The sequence below is a fragment of the Monodelphis domestica genome, chromosome 7 (genome assembly GCF_027887165.1).
Source record: "Monodelphis domestica isolate mMonDom1 chromosome 7, mMonDom1.pri, whole genome shotgun sequence".
Taxonomy (NCBI): domain Eukaryota; kingdom Metazoa; phylum Chordata; class Mammalia; order Didelphimorphia; family Didelphidae; genus Monodelphis; species Monodelphis domestica.
Window position 1 is genome coordinate 26,009,324 of NC_077233.1, and position 25,200 is coordinate 26,034,523.

The 25,200-nt window shown below is 44.4% G+C and overlaps 1 protein-coding gene across 4 annotated transcripts in view; it reads right to left on the bottom strand.

Annotated features, from left to right (window-relative positions):
* PRICKLE2 (prickle planar cell polarity protein 2) overlaps nt 1-25,200 on the bottom strand; it is a 369,208-nt gene that overhangs the window by 52,612 nt on the left and 291,396 nt on the right. For all 4 annotated transcript variants that reach the window (XR_008913354.1, XM_001371584.4, XM_056804373.1 and 1 more), the window contains 5 exons: nt 19,600-19,713; nt 15,639-15,776; nt 13,812-14,015; nt 10,923-11,109; nt 1,102-1,968 (listed from right to left, as the gene is read on the bottom strand). Coding sequence is in view for 3 of the 4 variants with exons in the window: in XM_001371584.4 (XP_001371621.2) it covers nt 1,102-1,968; nt 10,923-11,109; nt 13,812-14,015; nt 15,639-15,776; nt 19,600-19,713 (1,510 nt within the window). In the remaining variant the exon portion in view is untranslated. The remainder of the gene's footprint in view (nt 1-1,101; nt 1,969-10,922; nt 11,110-13,811; nt 14,016-15,638; nt 15,777-19,599; nt 19,714-25,200) is intronic.

Here is a 25,200-nt window from a genome sequence, read left to right on the forward strand (position 1 = left end):
TTTGATCCAGCCATAGCACTGCTGGGTTTGTACCCCAAAGAGATAATAAGGAAAAAGACTTGTACAAGAATATTCATAGCTGCACTCTTTGTGGTGGCCAAAAATTGGAAAATGAGGGGATGCCCATCAATTGGGGAATGGCTGAACAATTTGTGGTATATGTTGGTGATGGAATTGTGCTAAAAGGAATAATAAAGTGGAGAAATTCCATGGAGACTAGAACAACCTCCAGGAAGTGATGCAGAGCGAAAGGAGCAGAACCAGTAAAACATTGTACACAGAGACTGATACACTGTGGTACAATCAAAGGTAATGGACTTCTCCATTAGTGTCAATGCAGTGTCCCTGAACAACCTGGAGGGATCTATGAGAAAAAACACTATCTACAAGCAGAGGACAAACTGTGGGAGTAAAAACCCTGAGGAAAAGCAACTGCTTGACTATAGGGGTGGAGGGGATATGACTGAGGAGAGACTCTAAATGAACACTCTAATGCAGATACCAACAATGTGGAAATGAGTTCGAATCAAGAACATAGGTGATACCCAGTGGAATAGCCCGAGGGCTATGGGTTTGGGGGGGGGGGAAAGAAAAGAAAATGATCTTTGTTTCCAATGAATAATGTTCGGAAGTGACCAAATAAAATAATGTTTAAAATAAAATAAAATAAAAAATTAAGTAAAAAAAAAAAAGAGTTGTGATTAGGACAGACCGTGGGGGTTTAAGAAAAGCAACTCAGAAAGGATGAAGGGAAGGTTCACAACACCTTACCACCCCTCTCCCCTTTCTCGCTCTTCTTGCCTTGGCACAGTGCCCATACACAGGCACAGACTTGCCAGGGAAAGGGAGGGGATGCCTCTTCTTTGGCCTCTGGGATCACCCCTATTCCTCTTGGGGGATAAGAATAACACACAAAGAAAAGGATTCTTATTATGGTTGGACATGTGGGCTCGGGGCACATGTGAGAGTGCTGAACAATCTTGGGGGCTTCCTCAGACCCTGGCTCGCCTTCCCCTCTGCCCTGATAGCCTTAGAAGCTGGGGGGACAAAGGGTTGTGGCAAGGAGCCCTCCAGGGTACGCCTCAGACCCCTGCGGCTTACCTGTTGCGTTGGACAGCGCCAGAGACTCCATGGAGCCCCGGGGCGTCTGCTCCGTAGGGGTCAGATCCTCCGTGTACTTCATTGCACTGAGCGGATGGCGGGTGCGACAGGGCTGGGAGGACATGCCGCCTTCCTCCTCCTCCTCCTCGTACTTGGGGACTTTGAGATTGGCTCGGGGCTCGCTGAAGCTCTGGTTGGACATGTCGCTGTAGCTCTCCTGGGAGCGCAGCCTGGCCGGGTAGTAGTCCTCCCGACACTCCTTCATGAAGCTCCCGCCGTGCCCCTTCATGGCCAGGGACGAGCTCCTCTTGGGGTTGCCGAAATGCTTCCCCCACACGTCGGGCTGAGCCCCGGCCACCTGTCCCGGGCTGTAGGAAGTTCTCATGTTACACTGGCTGAGGAGCTGCATGGGGCTCTGAGACGGGCTCTGCTCCATCTTGTTCCCGTAGTGGTACAGCTCATCCCGGCTGCGCCAGATGTGCTCCCTGTTGAGGCTGGGCGTCTGGCTCGACAGGCTGAGCAGATCCATCTGCAGGGACAGGGGGTCCACATCGGCCGAGAGCCGGTTGGGGGTCACCTGCAGCTGGCCGCACGGGTTCAACAGGGACTCCTCCGCCTTGCCTTTATTCTTACCGATTTTGGCGCTTCGCCGGGACTCCTTGGCCCTGGCATTCTGAAACGCAGAATCCGATGAGTCGGAGCCATTGGGGTCCTCTCCAGCACTACAAGCCCGTGAGCAGAAGATCTGGCCTTGCTTCGGCAGGAAGGGACGCCCCAGGAGAGATTTCTTGCAGTGAGCACAGCAGAAGCAAGTTTCGGTGGCGTGCCAGTGCTGCCCGTCATATGTCATCTGACCTTGGTCGATGCCTGGGGGAGGACGAGGAGAGAAAGCATAAGTCTTCAACAATCCCCAAATCCCATCCTACAACATGAAATTCTGCTGCTAGTAACATGAGCCAGCGTGGTTTAATGGAAAGCACAGTGGCTTAGGAATAAAAGATCCAGATTCAAATCTTGCCTCTTAGAGAGAATTTATTTATTTTAATTTTATTTATTATTAATATTTATTTATTCTAAATTTATTTCTTTTAAATAAGATTTAATTTAAAATTATTAATATGTATTCTAAATTCATTTATTTTAAATAAAATTTAATTTAATTATTTAATTTTTCTAAATTTATTTATTTTAAATAAAATTTATTTTAAAATTTTAATTTTATTTATGAATAATAACTATTAATATAACAATATAAAATTCACTTAAATTCAAACTTTACATTTTAAAATAATATTTATTTCAAAACTCCTACCTTCCATCTTGGAATTGGTCCCAAGGTATTCAAGAGGTAGGGGCTAGTCAATGGAGATTAAATCACAAACCAGGGTCTCACAGCTAGGAAATGACTGAGGCCAGATTTGAGCCCAGAATCCTGATTTGAGACCTGGTTCTCCATCCACTGAGCCACTTGCCTGCCCCCACAAAGAGACTTTAGAGAAGTTATTTAAAGCTTTCCAGGCTTCTGATTGCTCTTCTATAAAATAAGGGGCTTGGATGGATGCCTCTAGGGGCCCCTCACCTCTAATGAGTCATAAAGACAATGATAATATTCAACATGGAAGTCGTGGTTTCATGAAGGTGGCTCCTAGCACCTAGGATGGGCCACAGTCAGTGATAATATTCAAGTAGAAATCATGGTTTCCTCTCACCACTGCATCACCTGACCCACCAAGGATGTCCCCATTGGGCACCACAGTGTAGCGATGACAGCCTAGATAGTGTTGGTCTGGAGAGTTCAGAGGGGCCACTCTTGTAGACGGGCTACAAATAATAGCTAACATTTATAAAGCTCTTCCCAGGTGCCAGGTGCTGTGCTTTACAGTTGCTACCTTGTTTGATCCTTGAAACAACCTTGGGAAATAAGTAAGAATAATAGTAATAAATGGTAATATTTATATGGCCCTTACAAGGTTAAAGGCACTTTATACTTCTTATCTCATTCCATCTCATCCTTACAACACCCCTGGGAGGTAAGTATTATTATCTCCATTTTACAAATGAGGGAAACTGAGATAAATGGAGTGCAGTGATGATTGGGTTATCCTTGTAGCTAATAAGGGTCTGAGGCCATATTTGAACTCAGGTCTTCCTGACTCCAGGGCCAGAGGTCTATCCATTGAGCCACCAAGTCGCTCAAAAACACAAAGGAGATGTAGAGCTGAATGGGACCTCTGAGAACTTCTAATCCACTCCTTTATTCACTTTCTAGATGAGAAGACTGAGGCCCAGGATGGTGACTGACTTGCCCAAGGCTATATGGAATCAGAGATGGGATTTGGACAGAGGTCCTCTGAAGGCAGGACTAGTGAGCTTTCTGGCCATATCACCCCCTACCTCTGTGGCAAAGATTCAGTGATTTCACACTGAGGAAGTCACAAAGCCTCCAGGCATTAGAACACCCAGCCTCCACTTTCCCCACATTAGAGGTGAATCATTTCCTTCCAGGAAAGATGTCTTATTTGAAGATCTGGAGGAATAAACTTGCTTGGCTATCATTTCACCATCAGCTTGTGTCTTCATCACCAGAGCCTGGATGTGGGCATGAAGGCTAGTAAATACTCTTCTTCTTGGTCTGACAGAACTTTCTGAGCCTAAGAACAGGGGCTGGTTCCTGCCTGTGGCGCCCATTTCTCACAGACAGAGCCTTGCTAGGAATTGGGCTCAAAAAGGTTGGAGGAAGAGGAATGAGCCTAAAGGACATGAGGAAAGTGAGAAAAGCAGAGAAGGCATTTATAGAAAAAAGGGCACCAGGGCAAAGAAGTTAGAAGACTTCTGTGGCTTCAGCCAAGCTAATGTGTCTCTTTGAACCTCAGTGATCTCATCTACAAAGGGAGGACAGTAACACCTTCTCCATCTAACTAGGGCTGGTATCCCCTGGGGTGGCCATGAAAATCAAGGCAGTTTTCCAGGGCAAGAACCGTTTCATTTTTCTGTTTGTATCTTGGGTGTCCAGAACGGTCGTCAGTACACAGCAGGTATGTAATAAATATGGAGTCAGGGGAAAAGTGTAGGGTGCAGAGCTTTGAGAAGTACGAAGCATTTTTAACTGCCCTGAATTGTGATTAAGTCATAGCCAACAAGCTTTTAGAGCCCTGCCGTGGCACCTGGGCCACCAGCTTTATTAAGTGCTGGGGATACGAAGAAAGAAGAAATGAGGAAAACCGAAAACCTCAAGCTCTGCCTTCAAGAACATGCATTCCAATGGGAGAAACACCATGTAAATAATGAGGTACATACAAGATTGAATTGCACATGCGCACACACACACACACACACACACACACACACACACTTATAAAAAGGGTAAAAACAGTAAATGGAAGGAAATCTCAAAGAGGAAGACATCAGTAACAGAATGGGCCAGGAAAGATGTCCTACAAAATGTAGGATTTGAGATGAGTCTTGAAGCATTAAAGGAAAGGGCAACCTGGACACACGATACAGCTGGTGCAAAGGCTGGTGCTGAGCACATAAAGGCAAAAATGAAACAATCCTGAAAGAATTAATCATAAGAATTCATTTAAAGTTCTTAACCGCTTTGAGCCTCAGTTTCCTCATTTGGAAAATGAGGAATTAAATGAAAGGACTTCTGAGATCGGCCCAAGCTCTAAATCAGTAATCCTGATATAGAAGATGCTCTTCCCTCCCCTGGAAGGTGGAGACAAGACAATGGCAAAGGGCTGTGGATAGGTCTTTATTCGGTGGAATCGAGGGACAAGAAGGAAAGTCATCATCCTTATAAAGGTCTTAAAAATCTTCTTTCTCAGCAGGTAGGAAATAATTCCAACCTATTTATTGACTGACCCTCCTTTCTTAAGATCGAATTTTAATGACATGGCGGTGGGACACTGAGCAAGAAGGTGGCTGGCAGAGATTCTCAGAAATACAGGAAGGAAAAACCCAGGCAGCAGCTTCTCTTTTACCTTCCCTGCTGTGCCTCTGTGATGTAGGCTCCATAGGGAAATGAGGAAAGGAGCTCTGGTTATCTTATTGTCTCATTTATTTCTTCTACAAATAATGTGAGGAGTGGTACAGTCTTTGTTGGTTTAGAGCTGGGGATAAGGAATGTGAGGGGGTGGGCTTGAAGGAGGGGGCTTGGGGGTAGCAAAAAAAGAAGAAGAGCTGGTGAGGCAGCAGTGTGGACCAACTTGGAAAAGGTCCTTCTTGGATGTTTCTGCACTTCTATTCTTGGTCCAGAAAAACAATCTTAAAGGACCCTGTTCCTTGGTGGGAACAGATGACCTGGAACTGGAGCAAGAGAAATCCTCCTCTTCTCCACACCTTTGCCTGGAGACTTGGAAGATCCCACTGCTTCCAGCAGTTGTCAGGGTCTGTGTTACCCTCGGCATTAACCTCCCCAGGCACTGAGGTCTAGGGAGGTGATGAGATTTGGCCAGTCACATGAGTAGCAGTTAGGGGTTCTGTTTGGTCTCAGTGTCCTCCTCAGCCACCTGGGAGGTCTAGAGCCCCTTGCTAAGATGCCCCACCCAGGCCTGGCCACCCTTCCAAGTGGGCTCAAAACTTCTCTAATCTCCTTTTTCTAGTTAATTTGTTCCCAGGTTGTATCTTATTCTCTTAGGGGAAAGGAATAAGACTGGACACGTGTGATTTCATGAGCAAAAGGGGCCTCCCAAGGAAGGAAAATTCTCTCTCCCAATGCAGGCCAATAACTCTATTATTTTAGGGACTAAAGATAATTTACCAGGATGGGACAGAGTGTGTGTGTGTGTACTAGATGGGGGTCCATGACTGGTAGTAGTTCCCATAGTTCCTGAATTTGGGGAAGGCTTGGCATATTTACAAGTACTCTACGGCTCTTAAAGAAGGCTAGAAACATGAGTTGGTGTCATTTGCAATTATTATGACATCAACATTAGGGCTCCCAGTATACTCTGCAAGCCTCACCTTACCTGACCCTCACTGCAGCCCTGGGAGTTCATTAGAGTTAAAAGTCGGAGGCGAAGGCGTTTTTCCCATTTTTACAGATGAGGGAAGTGAGTCAGCTCAGAGAGACACTCATTTGCCCAAGGTCACCTAGCTAGTAAATGGAAGGGCCAAGATTCAAACTGGATTTTATGTCTGCCTCTTATTCCTGTGCTCTTCCTAGGAACCCCAATCTATCCATTTTTAAAATGTCTTAAGTGAAAGGGAAGTGCCTCCCTCCTCCTTTCACTGTAAAGGTGGGAGTTGAAGATGTGGGGTACTGAGCAACAGACAGAGTGGTGGATTGGGAGCTGGGAAGACCTAAGTTCAAATTCAGCCTCTGACATTTATTAGCTATGTGACCCTGAGCAAGTTGCTTAACCCTATTTGCCTCAGTTTCTTCATCTGTAAAATGAACTGGAAAAGGAAATGGCAAACCATTCCAGTATATTTGCCAGGAAAATCCCGAAATAAGTCCATGAAGAGTTAGACATGACTGAAAAATCTACATACAGCACAACAAAAAGTTGTTGCTCAGAGCTCACATGAAGAATTAGCCCTGCCCTTCATGAAGCCCTCAAAATAGCCAGATCACCTTTATGTGCCCCATTAACTCTGCCCACCACCCAAAATGTTTCTGTTCTGGGAACAGCTAATTGGACAAAAGAGCTACTTCTCTTTGACTAAGAAGATTGTTTTGACTACCGCACACCACCCTGCTTCCCCCTTCCCCCAGGCCTCCATTTTCCCAGACCATGGTCCCAAACTCTTCTCTACCAGTCTGCCATTAAATTCTAAGAATGAATTAGGGTCATTGGCTTACAGCTACAAAGAACCTCAGAGGTCATCTAGTATATCCCCTCATTTTACAGATGAGGACACTGAGGCTGAGCAAGGTTAAATAACTTGCTCAATAGAGGAAGGATTTGAACTTGGGCCCCCTGACTCCAAATTCGGTACTCTCTAAATGGGAGGAAGATTCCTTTTTAAATGATTTCCTTAAGTGCAGGGTGTTCCCATCATGTTTACATGAGAACAGATGAGAGAAGGGTCAGGGGTTTCTTTGGCCCTGACAAAGATGGCAGCCCAGAGGAATTCCTGCTTGCAGGAGCCTTGGGAGAGGAATGTTGAGGGAAGATAGGGCTTAGGGGGAGCAACAGGGCTGGAAAAAAGCAATTCAGGCCAGGGCATAAACACCCACATCTCTGGATGCTCTGCTGACCCACTCTTGAACCCCACACATCTGGAAGTAGGCCTGTCCTTTGGATGGCCAGATTTGCCTCCTTTACAAGCCCTGTAAGCATTTTTCTGAGTGTGCATGTGCCTACGGCTGCTCCATCCCTGGGTCTGTTTATAGGACTGTTGACTCGGCCGGGTGCGGGGAAAGAAGACCGTTTCCCTAGCAACCAGTCCCTGGTATGACTATGCAGGGAGCTGCTGTATAAATATGGCATATCTGGATGAGAGGGATCACTTGAAAAGCTCTAGGACTGTGTGTAAGCACAAACTGCCGAGTGCCACACTTTTACTGGGGGGAAGGAAAATTCTATTTTGCAGCAAAGCCGGCATCTTCTTCACAGTGGAGGGTATTTTTAGCCACGGCATCCAATGAAATTGCAGGCAGTTGATGAAGACAACTGCACCTTTCCCATAAAACTTAGATCCTCCTCTTTTTTTATGGAAAAAGGAAAAGAGGGGGAGGGAGAGTCATATTGGGTTTGAAAGGACGAAAGGGAGCGAGGAACCAAATAAATGCAGGATCTGGGGGTCAGTTGGACCTCCTTCTTCGGCAGCTGTGTGGCCAGGCTTCCTATCAAAGGATGTGCCCCACATTTATCGTCCCCATTGCTGAAGAAGAGGCTTGTGGCTATTGTTCTACAGTCATTCCCATGGTTTTCTAAGCTCCTACGTTCATGGACTTGGAGGTCAAGCTAGTCTAGTCCTCCCACTTTACAGATGAAGAAACTGAGGCCCGTAGAGGCAAAGGGACTTAGGATCCTAGCTTTCTAGATTGAGAGCTGGAGAGAATCTTAGAGATCAATCAAGTCTAGTCCTTTCAGATGATATTTCTTTATTCTTTATTTCCTCTCTAACAACTTAAATGACTGGTTCATAGATTTCCATCTGGAAGGCCAGCTAGTTCAGCCTCTTTAAAGAGGGGAGAGGAGACATCTCATGCAAAAGATTAAAGCTTGCAGCTCTGAAATCAAGAAAGGATCAGGATGGCCATCTGCTCTAACTCCTTCATTTTATAGGTTTGGGAAGTGGGACCCAGAGAGGTTGGGCCTTAACAAAAATCACCAGAGATCCCAGAAATGAATGGAAGACTCACCAGAAAAATAAAACCCATCCCTGCTGGGCTTTATTATTACCTGCCCTCCCTCCGTACCATTCGAACATCCGGTAATTCCGTAATTCAGCTCCCCACTTAATAATCCTCCCTGGGCAGCAGTTTCTTCATCTGTAAAATCAAGGGCTTGGCCTAGATGGCCTCTGAGGGAGGTCTTTTCTAGTTTTACATCCACGGTCCCGACCTTTTACTTAAGATGTCTTCCTCCTCCCCCCTGCTGCTGCTCTCAGTTAGGACATGATGCTTTCAAAGAATAGGATGCCTCCCCCTTCCCTTTTTCAGGAGGGAGAAGAGGAGAATTAGGTCAATTTGTACAGCACCAGATCAATGCAGGGGAGGATGCCTTGGAACAAAAGTATTCTCCAGGGCAACGCTGCTTCTTTAACCCCAGGGCTGAGAAAAGACGCATCCCAGGCAGCAGACCTAAGCTTTGAAAACCCAACACTGATTTTTATCAGTCTCATTGTCCAACCCCCACAACCCTCCCAGAAAAACGGAAAAAGCTCCCAGAATCAGTCACTGTATGAACAAACCCCTTCTGATGACACCGGAGGAATTGGACAAAAAACAACCAAGAAAACAAAAAGCCTTCCCAGCCACCCGCCCCTTTCTCTGTCCAGCTGAATTTTCTCCTTTATCATAATGACTCCTGAGTGGGCCTAAATGGCTTGGCACACAATCTCTCCATCTACTCCCTTCAGGTGAAAAAGCTGGCAGAGACTAAAGAGACTTCCTGGAGTTGCAAAGAGATTGCAATGCTGGGCTCTGTCCAGCACAAGTCATGGGCCCCACCTCGGTCATTCAGAGAGGGCTTCCCCCTGAGATCCACTGGAAGCTGAATGGCCAACAAGTGACCTCTGGGCAGGGGAGGTCAGGCTGCTTTCCCTCCCTCCCATCGGCTCCCAGGGCTGGAGAAGGCAGCAGGATGAAGCCTCTTGCCTTCTGCTTGGTGGACTCTGGACATGCGGGGCATATCTATGGTGCCAGCTGGGGCTTTCCAAAGGGCATGCGGGTCAGAGGCTCATCGATCTGGGGCCATCGAGGCCAACCCTCTATTGTAACTACTCGGGACATATTTGTTTTCATTCACTTTACAGTTGCACTGTTTTGTGTGCATATAAATATATGCAGTGCCAATATGTATAATATTTTATATGCATATTATAGGTGTATCACATCAATACAGTATAAATATATATATACATATATATTATATAATGTAAGTAGAATTTCTGAGGATGATTAAAACCGCTAATTTATAGCTAGAAGGAACCTTAGAGGCACTCTTCTTTCACACGCTCTCTCTCCCTCCCTCCTTCTCTCTCTCTCTTTCTCTTTCTCTCTCTCTCTCTCATTAGAGAGCCTATGTATAGGAGCCTCTAAGTTTCCTGGTATCTCTAAATCAAGGGTCGAGCATCCTCAGAAATTTCATATATATATATATATATATATATATATTATATACTATGTATACATACTATATACTATATGTATATATATGAAATTTCTGAAGATGATTGGGTTATATTTTATATATTTTATATGGAGGAGAAGAATAAAGAGAAAGAGAGGAAAGAGAATATGTGGGTAAGATTCCTAGCATGGCCTCATGTATTATATTTATATATTAAAATATGTGATATTTTGACATAAATATATAAAATACTAATAACACATATACACAAATAGTATGTATTTACAGGTTTCCTAGTACCTCTAAATTAATGGTCCTCTCACCCTCAGAAATTTCATATATATGGAGGGGGCAGAGAGGGAGAGAGAGAAAGAGAGAAATGGGGAGACAGAAAGAGAGGGATGGGGAGACAGAAAGACTGACAGAAACAGAGAGAGGGAGAAATAGAGAGAGAAAGTGAGAGGGAGAAGGTAGGGAGAGAGGGAGGAGAAAGAGAGAAAGAGAGACAGAGAAGGGGCGGGAGAGAAAGACAGAGTGGGGTAGGGAAGGAGAGACAGAGACAGAGAGGAAAGCAAGAGGGGGAAGAGAGAGAGAAAGGGAAAGAGGAAACATGTATGTGTGTATAAGCTTTCTGAGGATGAGCTCTAATATACATATTATACTTATATATTAAAATGCATAATATTTTAAAATATACTTATTTTTATGTAGGCTACTATATTTACAGACAGAGTTTCTATTTACATGTATTTATTCTCTTCCCCTTTAGAATGTAAGCTCGTTTAGCATCAGGAGTGTTTCATTATTGGTTCTTTTATCCCCAGTACAGTACTTGGCATGAAGGAAGCTCTCTATAAAAACTCATGTGGCTGCTTTTCCAAATGAGGAAGCTAAGCCCTGGGGAGATCATGCCCTGTCCAAGATCCCCACGGCAACGAGCAACAGAGGTGGGATTTTACTTTTTCTACTGGACTACATCACCTTCAAATCTGCATTCCCCTGAACACACAGCATCCCATAGAGTCTGAAGGGAGTAGCCCCCTCAGCGGGCAGGAGGCAAGCAGGTGGTCTTACCTATGTGCTGGGCGCAGGCATCGCAGTACTCGGCATAGAGGGATTCAAAGCAGCGGCAGCAGTAGGGTCTCCCCTCCTTCATGATGTAGCGCTGACCACCTAGCACCGCTTCACACTCAAAACAGCAGAAATGCTTCATGTGCCAGTGGCGGCCCTCAGCCTCTGTGCATTCGTCTGCAAAGATGATCTAGGTGGGGGGAATAAAGCCAGACTCATCTGTCGGGAATCGGCTGAGATTTGGGGCACATCTCTTTCAGAGAAACCTAACCATTATCCAGAATAAATTTCCCAAATAAGATCAATAAACAAAGGACAAAAGGCTGCCCACATCCTTTCTGGCTTTTAACAAATGTGATCTCTAGACTAGCTCGTCAACAGTCTTTTAGGTTGTATAATAACAACAATAATAAAGGACAGTGTGGTGTGGGGGTTAGAGGGCTAGCCTCACTTTCTAGAACCTGGACTCAAATTCCACCTTTGGCTCCTATTGGTTTTGTGATCATGGGATCTCAGTGTCTCCAAGCAACTCTTTCAGAATATAAGTGCTAAGCCGCATTAGTAGAGGGGCTTCCTTATCCAATACCAATTAATTCCAAATCCTGAAAAAAAATATACATTTTTATGACTTTAAAAGGGTAGCTAAGTCCTAGGTTAAAAATTCCATCTATCGATCAGAAAACGATCTACAAATTGTCCTAAAGAATTGGTGGATGGGAGCACTATAAGATTAAATGACTTGCCAGAGTCACACAGCCAGTATGTTTCAGAGGTAGAACTTGAACTCAAGTCTTCCTGATTACAATGTTGACATTCTATCCACTGACAGGCTGACACACTTATAATGGTAATGCTTCCTACTTTGTATCACCTTATTCTATGGAGTGCTTTCTACCTTGCAAAGGTCTTTCACATAATTTCATTCTATTTTCAGCATATGGGAAAAAGAGAGAAATAAGCATTTTTATCATGCCAACTATGTGCCAGACAGTGTACTAAGAACTTTACAAATATTATCTCACTTGATCCTCCCAGAAACCCTGAGAGATAGGTACTGTTATTATGCTCAATTTAAAAACTGAGGCAAACAGATATTAAGTGACTTGCCCAGTGCCACAGAGTTATTAAGTGTCTAAAGCTAGATTTAAGCTTGGGTCTTTCTAACTCCAACCTAGTGCTCTATCTACTGTGCTACCTAGCTGCTCTAAAAGAATTTAAGAAACAAGCATTTATTAAGTATCTACTATGTGTCAGGCACTTTACAAATATAATCTCTTCTCATGACAACTCTGCAAAATCATCCCCATAATTTATAGATGAGGAAACTCTAAAAATAGAGATCACATGGCTTGCTCAAGGTCCCACAGCCTGCAAGTAACTGAGGTGGGATTTGAAGCATGGGCTTTCTGATTCCAAGTCCAGTGTTCTACCAGCCACCCCAACATACTTCTTGTATAGTATATGTATCCCAGCTCACCTTTCTATCAATACCCTGAATATATGTCTTGTTCCCAACTAAAGAAGAAACTGTGTCAAATTCGTCTCGTTTTCTCCGTAGTTCTTAACACCCTGCCTTACTCAATAAATATTCACTGAATCCAGGTCTTTGCCCAAATAGGAGAGAACTCACTGATTAGCCTATCCCCCAAAGCTTTTCCAGTGTTAAATTACAATGTTACTAAGGTTTGGAATTTCTCTTACACAGACTCTACCTCCCACACTTCTAGCCTTTTGCCAAGTTTTTTCCCTAAGTGTGAGATCAACAGCAAGAAAGATTTGGGTCTATAGATTGTCTACAAAAAATCAGCAGGCTCTCCACTAGTCCCAACATTTATTAAGCACCTATGATGGATTTGTGATTTTAAAAAAAGGGCAGAAATGAGGTCATCCCTGCTCTCAAATCCAGTTTCTGTGAAATGAGATGAGAAAGAATTGTTCAGCTAGAATTTAAGACAATGCTCACAATTTGTTGACCTCATGTAATTTAACTTAAAGACCCTTTAAAATATGGATTGAGAAAGCTCCATGGTGTCAACTTGTCTTTTTTCCCACCAAAGGTTCTAGTTTTATTCTGGGGTAGTAAACTGTTTTAAGAGAAAAGTGAGGCATTCTGAACAAATGAAGAGGATTTTGATTGTTTCATTCATTCATTCATTTGCCTATAGTTTTAGACCTATGATCATTTCATTGCTTTAGGGAATTTCCAGTAAGGATGTTCCCTGTACCCACCATTCAGCAAGTCTGAGGAGAATTGGCTAGGACACTGAGAATTTAATGACTAGCTTGAAGTCACACAGCTAGCAGGATTTGAACTCTGGCCTTCCTGACTCAAAAACCAGTGTTCTCTATTTACTCCAGTATGATATCTACCCAACCCAAAGGCAGAAGTTTAGGCAAAAAACACACAAAAATTTGGGGTTTAGGTTCCTTTATGAGAAGTGAAATCTCAGGGCCACTAGGGCTTCTTCTCTATGATGGGGTTCATAATAAGGACTTCAGAAGTGTCAGTAACTCCTAAGTTAAAAATTCCTCTACCAATAATGTAGATCAGAAGCTGATCTACAACTTGTCCATGGTCAAGAGAAGCCAGTTGTGGGTGTCCTTACCTATAAGAAGAATCTTATAGGCAGGAAAGACGTGAGACTACCATGTTCAGTCACAGATAGACTTTTTGGTCCATGGAATGGGTAGGACTCATGATTAGTTTTTTGCCTCCTAAGTTAAAAAAAAAAAAGATGGCGGAGTCCTCTAAACTTTCTTAACTCTGAAAGCTCTCTAAGGCCAAGTGGCAGGAAGGCAAGTGAGTAGAGCTTTAGGCAAGACATCTGGTGGCCTAAATCTGGGCTAGAGCTACCCAGAGGAAGGTTCCAGGATCAGAATACCTACTCTTACCTCATCACAGGCTGCACAACGAGGTTTCAGGCATTCAGCATGGTGCCTGCCGCAGTACATCTTCCCATCTTGGTAGAAATAGATCAGGTCCACCAGGAGCTCATTACAAACTGTGCACATGAAGCATGATGGGTGCCAACACACTCCATGACCGGCTCTTGATGCAAATACAGCTATGTCACCTCCATTAATCTGGCCTCCACACTGTAAGAGAGAGGATGAGAACATTGGATGGGAAAGCTGTCCATTCTCTCCAAGTGGTCCCTGATGGGGAATCTGGTTTGGTGGGGCAAGGAGTCCTATCTCTAGAGAAGCCTGGCCTCCTTTGGGTCAGATTAAGGCCCAATTAGCAGACTTCAGAGAATTTTAGTTTGGTTTCTATCACTACGTATAAAAATGCTTTGTTTTGTTTTTCAGGGGGAGGTTGTTTTATTAGAGAAGCCTAGACCTATGACTCCAAACATGTGGGAGAATTCTCAGTGTGGAAGTTCTTTCTGCCATAGTAAATCTTTAATCTTTTTGTAACTTCTGGTTTTAAAGAATTACCCAGGATACTGAAAGAGTAAATGTCCTTCCTATAGTTAGAGATGGAAACTGAGTCAAGGGCCTGCTGTCAACAGTTGACCCTCTTACCAATATGTTGCTGCCTCTAATATAAATGGTCATGAATAAAAAGCTTTGAATATGATGCCAAAAATTCATAGTACTGACAGCATTCCTCCCTGGGATGTAGATTCATGGAAGTAGAGATTATTTTGGACTTCTACTAAAGTAAGGTCCCTTTTCCCTTTACTTCTATCCCAAATAAACATTTTGGCCATTGGGATATGTAGGACTCATGATTAGCTTTCTATCTCCGGAATTAAAAAAAGTATTTCCGTATTAGTCACGTTGCCCAAAAAACCACACAGAAACAAATAGAGAGAGAGAGAGAGAGAGAGAGAGAGAGAGAGAGAGAGAGAGAGAGAGAGAGAGAGACAGAGAGAGAGAGAGAGACAGAGAGACAGAGAGAGAGAGACAGAGACAGAGAGAGAGAGAGAGACAGAGAGACAGAGACAGAGAGAGAGACAGAGACAGAGAGAGAGACAGAGAGACAGAGAGACAGAGAGACAGAGAGAGACAGAGAGACAGAGAGAGAGAGAGAGACAGAGAGAGAAGGTGAAAAAAGCCTACGTCAGTCTATGCTCAGAGATCATCAGTTCTCTCTCAAGGTGGAGGAGAGCAGTTTTCAGCAAGAGCCCTTTGGAATGCTTCTGGCTCATTGTGTCTGACACTGCTTCTGTGGCATGCACCCGCATTCGAATATGAGCTCTTTAAGGAACGGTTTTTACCTTTTCTGTATCACTCATTCTTAGCTCAGTCTCACACACAGTGCTTAATAACTGACTCTTGAACCACTCGCTGATTGATTGGGGAGGTGAACCCACTGAGGCCTTAGTTTGGAGGGATAAGGAAAAGCAGAAAATAAACCTAGAAAATGGAAACCAGCAGAGGAAGGATTTTGGGTAGAAAGGAGGCCATCATCAAAGCAGAAACACTGCTGTCTCTAAACTCTCCCTGCTCAAAATTGCCTTCCACTCCTAGGGCAGTCTCCAGTTGGACAGAAAACACACAAAAGACTTATAGCCCCATTTCCTGGGGCCAACACAACCAAACCTTTAGCATTTAGCCAATGAAAGAGTCAAAAATATCTTTCTATAACCTTTAAAACTAGTCCTAAAATAGTTATTATCTTCTCTATCTAGGAAGGCATTTTGGGGAGAGTTTTATTCCGGCATGAGGTGGTCAAGACAAGTTTGGCTTTGTGTGGACGTGACACAAACTTACCTGTTCACAAATGGCCCCCGTCATAGTGACGGGAAATGGCCTGACATTTCCTCGGCCCAAATTCTCCCGTTTCCTTTGGTTGCTGAAAAGTTTGAGCTCTCTCTTCTCCTCCTCATCCAGAGAATTACAATATCGAACCTAGAGACACAGAAAAACGATCTCATTAAGATTCCTGGTTGGGGCTTCCAAAGCCATCAGGATGGACTTTTCAATATCAGACAGGAGGCAACAAGGCTGGATTGACCGTCCCTGCCCACATTTTAATGACCTTTTGACATGAAGCCACTTAAAGCCAAGCTCTATAAAGATTGGATGCTAAGTAAAAGGGCTCTGTAAAACAAGAAAACTGGAGTGCCCCGAACTTCTCTTCTGATGAAAGCTGAAAGGTCCTTTCTTGGCTAGCCTCATTTTCTGGGGAAGCAAGAGCAACCAAGGAGCTAAACTTGAGTCTTTAAAATCCCCATGTGTCATTACTTTAAAATGATTGGCGCTACCCCTTTCAGCCTCCTCTCCCTTCTGATTGGAAGGCTGGGATGTGAGGACTAAAGCCCTCCCAATGGCTTCTTGGGTAGAGGAGAGAAAGTGGCTCCTTCCTCTTTGCATCTGCTGCTCTGCTGGGTCTCCCTTCTTTTCCCCCCTACCCCAGCTTCCTTTTGTATGTTGTCTCCCCCCACTAGATCATGAGCTCCTTGAGGATGGGGTTTGTCTGTCTTTTTATTGATTGTATGCCAACAGTTCCTGGCACTTGGGTGCTTAATAAATGTAGATCAGATTGGAATTTGAGTCTTTCCAATTAAGCTCATTTAAATTGCATTTTTTAAAGGGAAGTGGAGCTAAATGGAGGCTTAGTGAAAAGGTTGACCATCTTCCTAGATTTGCTGTGGGACTCCCAACGCCATGAACTTCACATGCCCAGGTAAATACCACCCTCTCCGCTGTGACACCCCAAATGCTTATTGTGACTTGGCCAGGCTGAAGACCTGCTCATGGACCCTCTTATGCCTGATGGATTTCACATAGGACACTCTCCGGTCTTGATGAAGCCAAAGGAGGAGCGGGGAGGGGGGATGGTCTCGGGGGTGGTCTCGGAATTCCTTCAGAGGGTTTTGGGGGTGGCAATGACATCTATCTGCCTGTGTACTGACTTAGGTCTGTGTATTCAGGAGAGGAAGCAGAAGGGGCTTGGTTTTTCATTTGGTTTTGATTTTGAAGAGGCAGCAAAGTGGTCAGCTTCCAGAATAAAGATCTTCTGCCTTGGGGTGTCTTTTGGAGTCTAAAAATGGCACCCCACCTTCCTTCTCCAAATAGAGTGAGCCAAGATTACTGATGCTCAACCACGTCCTCTAGGTTTGGTCTATGGAAGCCCAACCTGGTAGTGAATGTCACACGGATGGGATTCAACTCACTAAGGAACACTTGGGAGGCAGGGAAACTTGACTTGTAGCCATACAAAGCCTGGATAAGTACAATCTCTCAAAAACTCACTTTCCTTGCATGTAAAATGGGGAGAATCATAGCAGCCACTTCAAGGGAACAATCTTTCTCAGGTTCACTTTCCTCATCTGGAAAATGGGAATTGTAATAGCACCTCCCTCACTGGGTGGTCATGAGAATCATACGGGATGATGTATGTAAAGCACTTAACAAATATTACAGCCCTCTGTCAAGGTTAGCTATAATTATTCTCATTAAATAATTGACACTCTACTCTTTCTTGACACAAACAGAACTTAATGGAATGTTAGAGCTGAAAAGGTCCAGAGAGTTCGCTTAATCCAGCCCTCCTTAGAGATTCAGTGACTTTTCCAAGGTCACCTAGCTGGCTGGTGGTGGGGCCAAATAAGATGCCAGTCCTCTTGCGCCTGGGCCTGGGGCTGTTTCTATCAAACCTCAACACATGGCTTCTGTCTATGATCACGTTTTCTGATTTGAGGGAAGAAGTGAATGGCTGGAGTATTTACCTTACCAATTATCTTTTGTTCTAAAATGAGCATGCTGAATGGGCCTAATTTGCCCACTGATTTGCACGTATTAAATTGTCACTAACATGAAAAGGCAATTTGTACGGTATCACTTTTCATTTAAAAAAAAAGCCCACAAACCGCAGCTCCTCATACAGAAACCAAGAAGAGAGATGCTCTGCTGAATAAAGAGAGAAAAGGACCCATGTGCCTTTACTCAAGACAGACCCTGAGCAGCCCCCCAATTTCTTAAAAGAAGGTATAATCACTGGCCTTGCAAAATCCTGCACATTCATGCCTGAAACTGGCTCGCTATGCACTACTTTACAAGGTGCCTCTCAATTAAAAAAAAAATCAACCCCAAACCCTTACCTTCCATCTTAGAATCAACCCTGGGTATTGTTTCCAAAGCAGAAGAATGCTAAGGGCTAGACACTGGGGGTTAAGTGACTTGCCCAGGATCATCCAGTTAGAAAGGGTCTGAATCCAGATTTGAACTCAGGACCTTCCATCTCTACACTTGGCTCCTGCTTTTCAATTTTAAAAGGGAAAAGGAAAGCCTAACTGGGCAAAAACTGGCTTAAATGGCAGCAGAGATTGCTCTGGGCTATTGTCAGGAGAAGGCTCATTTCCAGGCAGTTCCTATCTCAGGATCTTATTTAGTGCCTGAAAATCATTCCTCTTTTTCTGCACTTTGGGGAGCTGAGATTGGCAAATGTTCACTCGCAGTCCATGGCATTTGGTCTTTGGGGGCCCAGCCTGGGAATGTCCATCTTGCAAAAAGATTTCTTTCTTTCCTCAGACCTTTAGCTGTGCCTTTTAGCTGCGCCCTGTTGGGGTCTGGGTGGAGAAAACGGTTCCTTTTTAGGGGATTATCTCTCTTTCCCTCCCTCCCAGCATTTCTAGCTTGTAAATCTGCTCACCTGGGACATGACACGTTTCAGAAGGACGTTTCCAGATTCCTACTCCAGGGGATTTCAAGGACTGGCTAAGTCCATGCCCTGGGCTTTTCTTTAACCTCCTCTTTTCTTTTTTATTTTCTTTTATAATATTTTATTTGATCATTTCCAAGCACTATTCATTAAAGACAAAGATCATTTTCTTTTCCTCCCCCCTCCCCCTATAGCCGACGCGTGATTCCATTGGGTGTCACATATGTCTTGATTTGAACCCATTGCCATGTTGTTAATATTTGCATTAGAGTTTCGTTTAGAGTCTCTCCTCTGTCATGTCCCCTCAACCGCTGTAGTCAGGCATTAACCTCCTCTTTTCTAAAAATGTTCACCATACTAAAAGATGCAGCCCCCATAAGGCCTCCAGCCATTCCTCAGACACTTGCTAGTGCCAGGACTCTGGGCAAGTCACTTAACTTTTCTTGCCTTGCTTTTCTCATCTATAAAATGGGAACAACAATAGCACCCACTTCCTAAGTGGTTGTGATTCCAAGGAACCTGCATGCTTAAGGCGCTTTCTAAGCCTTGACTCCTATATAAATGTTAGCCATGATTAGCTATTGTTATTGTACCCAGAAGTACAGAGCTAAGCCACCGAAGTCATGCTACAAAAGAAAGAATAGCAAACCCAATTCATGGGTAATGGTGGTGAAAATTAATGGGATTCCCAGTGTGTTTTCTGGGCTGGAACTGGCAAGATGAATTCTAACCTGTTCCAACATTTGCGGTCACCAAATGGACAGATTTTTCTTCTAAGATTGAGCAAGCGTGGACACGAGCCACTGATTTCATTTTGCGCATGCTCCGGGTCCTCCATCAGTCTGCTGTGAAAGGCCACACGGGACGATACCCTCCACTCTGAAGCTCTGGCTCAGATCCCACTCCCCACCCCCACGCCCACCCCCACCCCCAAGCCCTCCAGGTATCTAAGAGAGTTTACTTTGGCCCATGTAAGTCCAAACTAAGTTTTCTCTTTGAAGAAGCCTCAAGTGGTGCCACAGGGATTCCCGCCACCATGTAGGAAAGAGCAGCTCTCCGACCCCTTACCTCATTGTCATGTGGAGGTAGCTGATGGAGGAGCTGTTTAATCCTCAGTTTTTCTCCAGGACTATTGACATAGGGCACCTTCTCTTCTGGGAGGCAGCTGTAATACTGGTGAACCTAGGGGGCAGAAAAAAGACAGCAGCAGCAGTTACCTCTCTGAGGGGTCCACTCAGACTTTCCCAAAAGATTAGGACCCCCTCGCCAACTGCAAAGCCCCTGGAACAAGCCCATACCTGACCAGGTGTGAACTGTGCCCAGGGGACCGTGCCTGTCATTCGAGAGAAAGTGAGGCATGCCATAGCACTGCGAGCAGCCCTCCCTCCGCACCAGGGTTAACTTAAATCTGAGGTCCCTTCCTAGCTGGGCAGCTTGGAGGGCTTTCTCATTAGAATTCCCCAACACCGGATTTTACCATTTTCTCGCGTAGGCTCCAGCATGCTAGCGTGCTGTCCCTGGCCAAGGGGATATGTCAGCGCCTGTCTCTGTGCTGGTGGTTAAAGCTGCTCCTTGGCATTCAACACGCTCCTTGGGTACCTCAGCCTCCACCTACACCAAAAGCCCTCCAGGCCTTCCCCTGCTGTTTGCAAGGAAGCGCCACAGCAGGCTAAAGTCTATTAGAGCATTTCGCTCATTCCCGGGTTCCCGAGCGTGTAATTAAAAATCATTATTAAGGAATTAAATACTATGAACTTCTGGGAACGCTCATGTTGTGATTTTTAGGCACATTCTTGAGCTCTCGACATTTGCTTGTCCTGACACCCATCAGGAAAATCATCAACGACCCAAAGTTGCCCAGATGAAAGAAAACAGGCTTTTAAAAACTCCCCCAAACCTACCGCGTGGTAGTTACGCCAAAGAGTGGAAAAACAACAAGACACAAAGAAAAGGATCGCCGGGGAAGGTATGCCCAATCTCTGGGAGGAGGGGAAAGATCCTACGAGCTGTGACGATGACATCATGGAAAACTCACTTTTCAAGAATCCTTTACCATCACTCATGGCTCCAGGACAACAAGGTATTTGGTGGGGGCCGAGGAGAGGGAAGCCAGGAAGCCAAACAGATCGGATCAGTTGGATTCTACCCAGGTTAGCCGAGCTTCATTTGTAAGGGGTTACTTGTTTGGAGAGGGTTAGAAGCAATATTCTGAGTGACAGTGAACCTCTCAGTAGAAAAAAGGCTCGCAAATAGGTTTAAAAAAGACAAGGAAGTCATCTTTATTTCTTCTACGTAGCTATACGCTTAGATCGATATGTTTATGTATATACATGTGTGTGTCGATACATGCATCGTCTTAACAGAGAACCGAGGCTGCACATGAACAGAAGCGCTGTGTCTGGAATGGTGGGTTCTCCCAGTACATCCCCAGGGGTATTTGGCAAGGAGAGACACCGAAGAATCATGGCCCCAACTCACCTTATGTTCCTCCGGCTTCTTAATATAGTGCAGGAATTAACAACACTTGAGTTACACACACACACACCAAGTCATAAATTAATTTAGGTCTAGAGGCTGACTACTTGCTAATCATCTGCTTGTATGTGAGAAGAGGCACCGGGTAGGGCACTGGGTTTGGAATTAGGAAGGCTAGAGATGGAGGGAACTTCCAGAGGAGAAAACTCCCCCTTTCTACTACTGGTTTGCACCTTGTCTGCAAACTAGAATCTTCCAGGGCTGCCTAGGACATTGAGAGGTGCCTTATTTGCTCAGGGTCCCCAAACCATGAGTATCAAGAGGTAGGATTTGAACTTGGCTCTTGCTGGCTCTGAGGTCAGCCTCCTGTCTATGGGAAACCCTGGGTTTTTCCCTTGGACAGGCTACTTCGTGCCTCTTTGGATCTCAGTTTCCTCTGCCTTAAAATGCAGCTGGTGGACCTCAAGGTTCCTTGCAATCCTGAGTCTAGGGTTTAAGCTCTCCATTCAGCATGCCCTCTCTTCCTCCCATTTCTGTACTCTTTTCCTGGGCAATGGGCCGAGTTTAATGAATCCTCTGGACCCTGGGCTGGGAGCTGGGGGTCCCTCAGGCCGGCTACCTGCCAAAGGGCCTTTGGTTCAACATTGGCTCATCGACCTCCTAATTATCATGCTTATATCACATTAGGAACAATTATTAATATTAAATCATTCATTATTCGTGCTGGAATAAGGATGGCACAATCACAGCTTGTGTATGTGTGCGCCCAGACGCATGCTCAGCTCTCCCTGTGCCCAAGCTTTCCCTAGAGGCTCTTGGGAGCTTAGGAAGCTTAGCCAAATCCCTGGGCTCAGGGGCTCAGCCTCTGTACGGCTGGTTGTGCTGTGCTGTTGAAAAATCTCCCCCAGGCCAAATGTACCCCAGATCAAATGGTTTGGGCTTTGCACTCGCTTCTTTTTCATTTTAAAATGCGGGTTAGTGTGCAGGAGGATGAGATGATGACTGCAGCCTCAACAAGCTTTATAATTGCTTTATTATTATTATTTTTACTGCAGAGTCTGGCGTACAGAGATCATCAGTTCTGGAGTCAGGAATGCTTAGGGTCAACACCTGCTTCTGTCACTCTCCTTCCCTTCCTGTCAAGGACTGATTTTGTCTTTATTCTTTGTTGGATTTTTACAAATATGATAATATTTATAAGGTGCCTAGGACAATAGCTAAGCACACAGTAGGTGCTTAATAAATCCGTCCTTCCACTCTCCTCCCTCCCTCCCTCCCTTCCACATAAAACCCCTGAAAGCAAAGACTGTTTCCTTTTGGGTTCTAGATTTCCATTGCCTAGCAGAGTTACCTAGATAGAACATGGTGAGTATTTCATAAACCAATCAAGAAGCACTGTTGACCGACTGATTTATTGACAACCTTTTAGTGTCACAGGGAACCACCTCTTTTTTTAAACCCTTAATTTCTGTCTTAGTAATAACTCTTAAAACAAAAACAAATAGGGTTAAGGGACTTGCCCAGGGTCACACAGCTAGGAAGTGTTTGAGGCCAGATTTGAATTCAGATCCTCCTGATTCCAGGCCTGATGCTCTATCCACTAAGTCACTAGCTTCCCCCAAGGTGTTCTCTATATCAGAAAAATCAGACATTCAGACAAAAAAAAACTACTTATTTTTATTATCAAGCTTGTGAAAAGCAAACCACAATAAAAGCCTAAATTAAGAGATTTTATGCTCAGTGGATTAAGAGCCAGGCCTAGAGATGGGAGGTCCTGGGTTCAAATCTGGCCTCAGACACTTCCTAGCTGTGTGACCCTGGGCAAGTCACTTAACCCCTATTGCCTACACCTTACCACTCTTCTGTCTTAGAATCAATACTCTAAGATGGAAGGTAAGTGTTTAAAAAACCCCAGATTTTATGAGTCAGTCTCAACTTGTTGGCCACTGGCTAGATATCGATGCCTCTGGGTCAATTTTCAAAATTGTTTAGAGGATTTGTCAATGAGACTGACTTCCATCTCAAAGCCATTCAATGATCAAGTCAACCAGTTCCCCTCCTTGCCATTCTAGGCTCTGGAGAAAATCATGGAATTCGAACTAGGGGTGGGGGAAGCTTTGGAGAGATTTAGACCAAACCTTTACATCTCATAGATGAAGAAAAGAGAAGCCTGGAGAAGGGGGTGTGCCATCCAAAGAGAACTTGAACCCATGACTCAATTCCTAATCGAGGGCATTTTCCATTTCTTTCTGAGCTCTAGTCTTCATGAATACCATGTCTGTTCTCTCATTTATTTATGTGTCCATTTCACCAGTCTGAAGTGATCCAAGGTGATCACTTCAGGAAGTGGGGGGGGGCTCCCCATTACTACAGGTCTTCAAGAAAAGGCTGGCTCACCACTTGCTGGGGTGTTAGACTAGAAATTCATTTTCATTGACTGAAAGTCCAATGAGGTCCCTTTTTGACAATGATGTACTTTTATTAAGTACTTATTTTTTAATTTTATTTTTTAATTAATTTATTGTTATTATTATATATATTAATAATACGTTATTAATTTATTAAGTACTTACTATGTGCCAGGCACTGGGGATAAAAAAAAAAATCTTTCCTTCTCAATCCAAGTGAAAATCTACTAAGGATTTCCTCTTCATGGGGGCCTTAGAGGATAAATTGATGCTAATAAATGCTTATTGATGAAATCAGTCTTGGGAATGCAGGAGGAAAAATGTATTCCTCTAGCCCTGCCCAAGAACGATCCTCTTGCCCCTCCTGGCAATCTTCACCCCAGTATAGAGGGAAGCAGATGGATTAGGGAGAAAAGGCAAAAAATAGCTACCCTGAATTCCCGATCTGTTTCTGGCTGACTGCGGAAATGGTGAATATGTTTTTCCTCCATCCTTCTCCATAATAAAACTACTGTATGGCCCAAAATAAATAGAAAGCAAGCAACCAGTAAGGGGAAATATTCAGTGTATTTCCTGGCACTACAAAAATCCACTTGGCTCCGGCCCTGAAAAGGCCTGTGTCTGATTCCTTTTTGCCCAAACATTTTTTACTCACTAATGTCTATGAGGAAAGAAATAAGGCTCTGGGCGACTGCTGGTAAGCGATCATTGCCTGTTGGGCTCCCTTTTTAACTCTTTGGTTTCTCTGCCAAGTGAGTTCCTCCAAAAGCCAGGGTGGGAGTGGGGGGTTCAGCTCCAGGTCCCCAAACACATTTGGACCTTGTCTAGGTGAAGTCACGCCAGATTTCTCAACCTGGGCTCCATGAATATTTTTTTTAATATTTTGATCGCTTCATCTCAACATAATTGGTTTTCTTCATACTCCTATGTCTTTTCCAGACAATAAATACTCTGAGAAGGGATCCACAGCCTTCCCTTGGTGGCCAAAAGGGGAAGATGACAGAAAAGGGGAAGAACGCCCATCCTGGGGCATTTTAGACACAGTGACTTGGCTTAGGAGACGGTGATCAATGAGTCTTTGGTAAGGTCTTAGGGAGGGCTGGCTGGAAATTCATTTCATCTCGGGGCTGGGAGGAGATTTAGTCAGAGAGAATAAAGAGAGCGCAGTGCTGGGGCCTCGCCCAGTTTGCAACAAATTTGTGCTTGTTAAAAAGGAGCTGCTGATTTGACAGCATTTTTGCCCAGGCACAGAGAGAGTCACATGCTGGTGGGGGGAGGGAATTTTGATTTAGGGAAAAACACAATAATAAATAACGACAACTGGCACCAGACAGCTCTCACAAGCTTCCAAAAGACTTCCACCCATGTCTGCTTCTATACCCCTCCTTCACAACAATCTAGGAAGGTAGGCAGGTAGGACAGGTGAAGTGCAGGAAGATCTGAGTTCAAATGCTACCACCTGGATAATTATAGGTAAGTCACTTAACCCTCTCAGAATCTTAGCTTTCTCAGCTGTAAAATGAGGATAAATCACCCCTATAGTAGTGCCCTCATAAGGCTTTTGTGAGATTCAAATGAGAAAATGTGTGGGAAGGCCTCTGTAAAAACTGAAGTGCTCTAAAAAGATCAGTTTTTGCTACTGTTGGGGAAACAACATGTACACCTATCTAGATAGGTGTAAATACAAGATATATAAAAAGAAAAGATCTGGGTTCAAATTCTGCCTCAGTCATACTTGTGTGACTGTGGACAAGTCATTTAACCATATGCCTCAGTTTCCCCATTG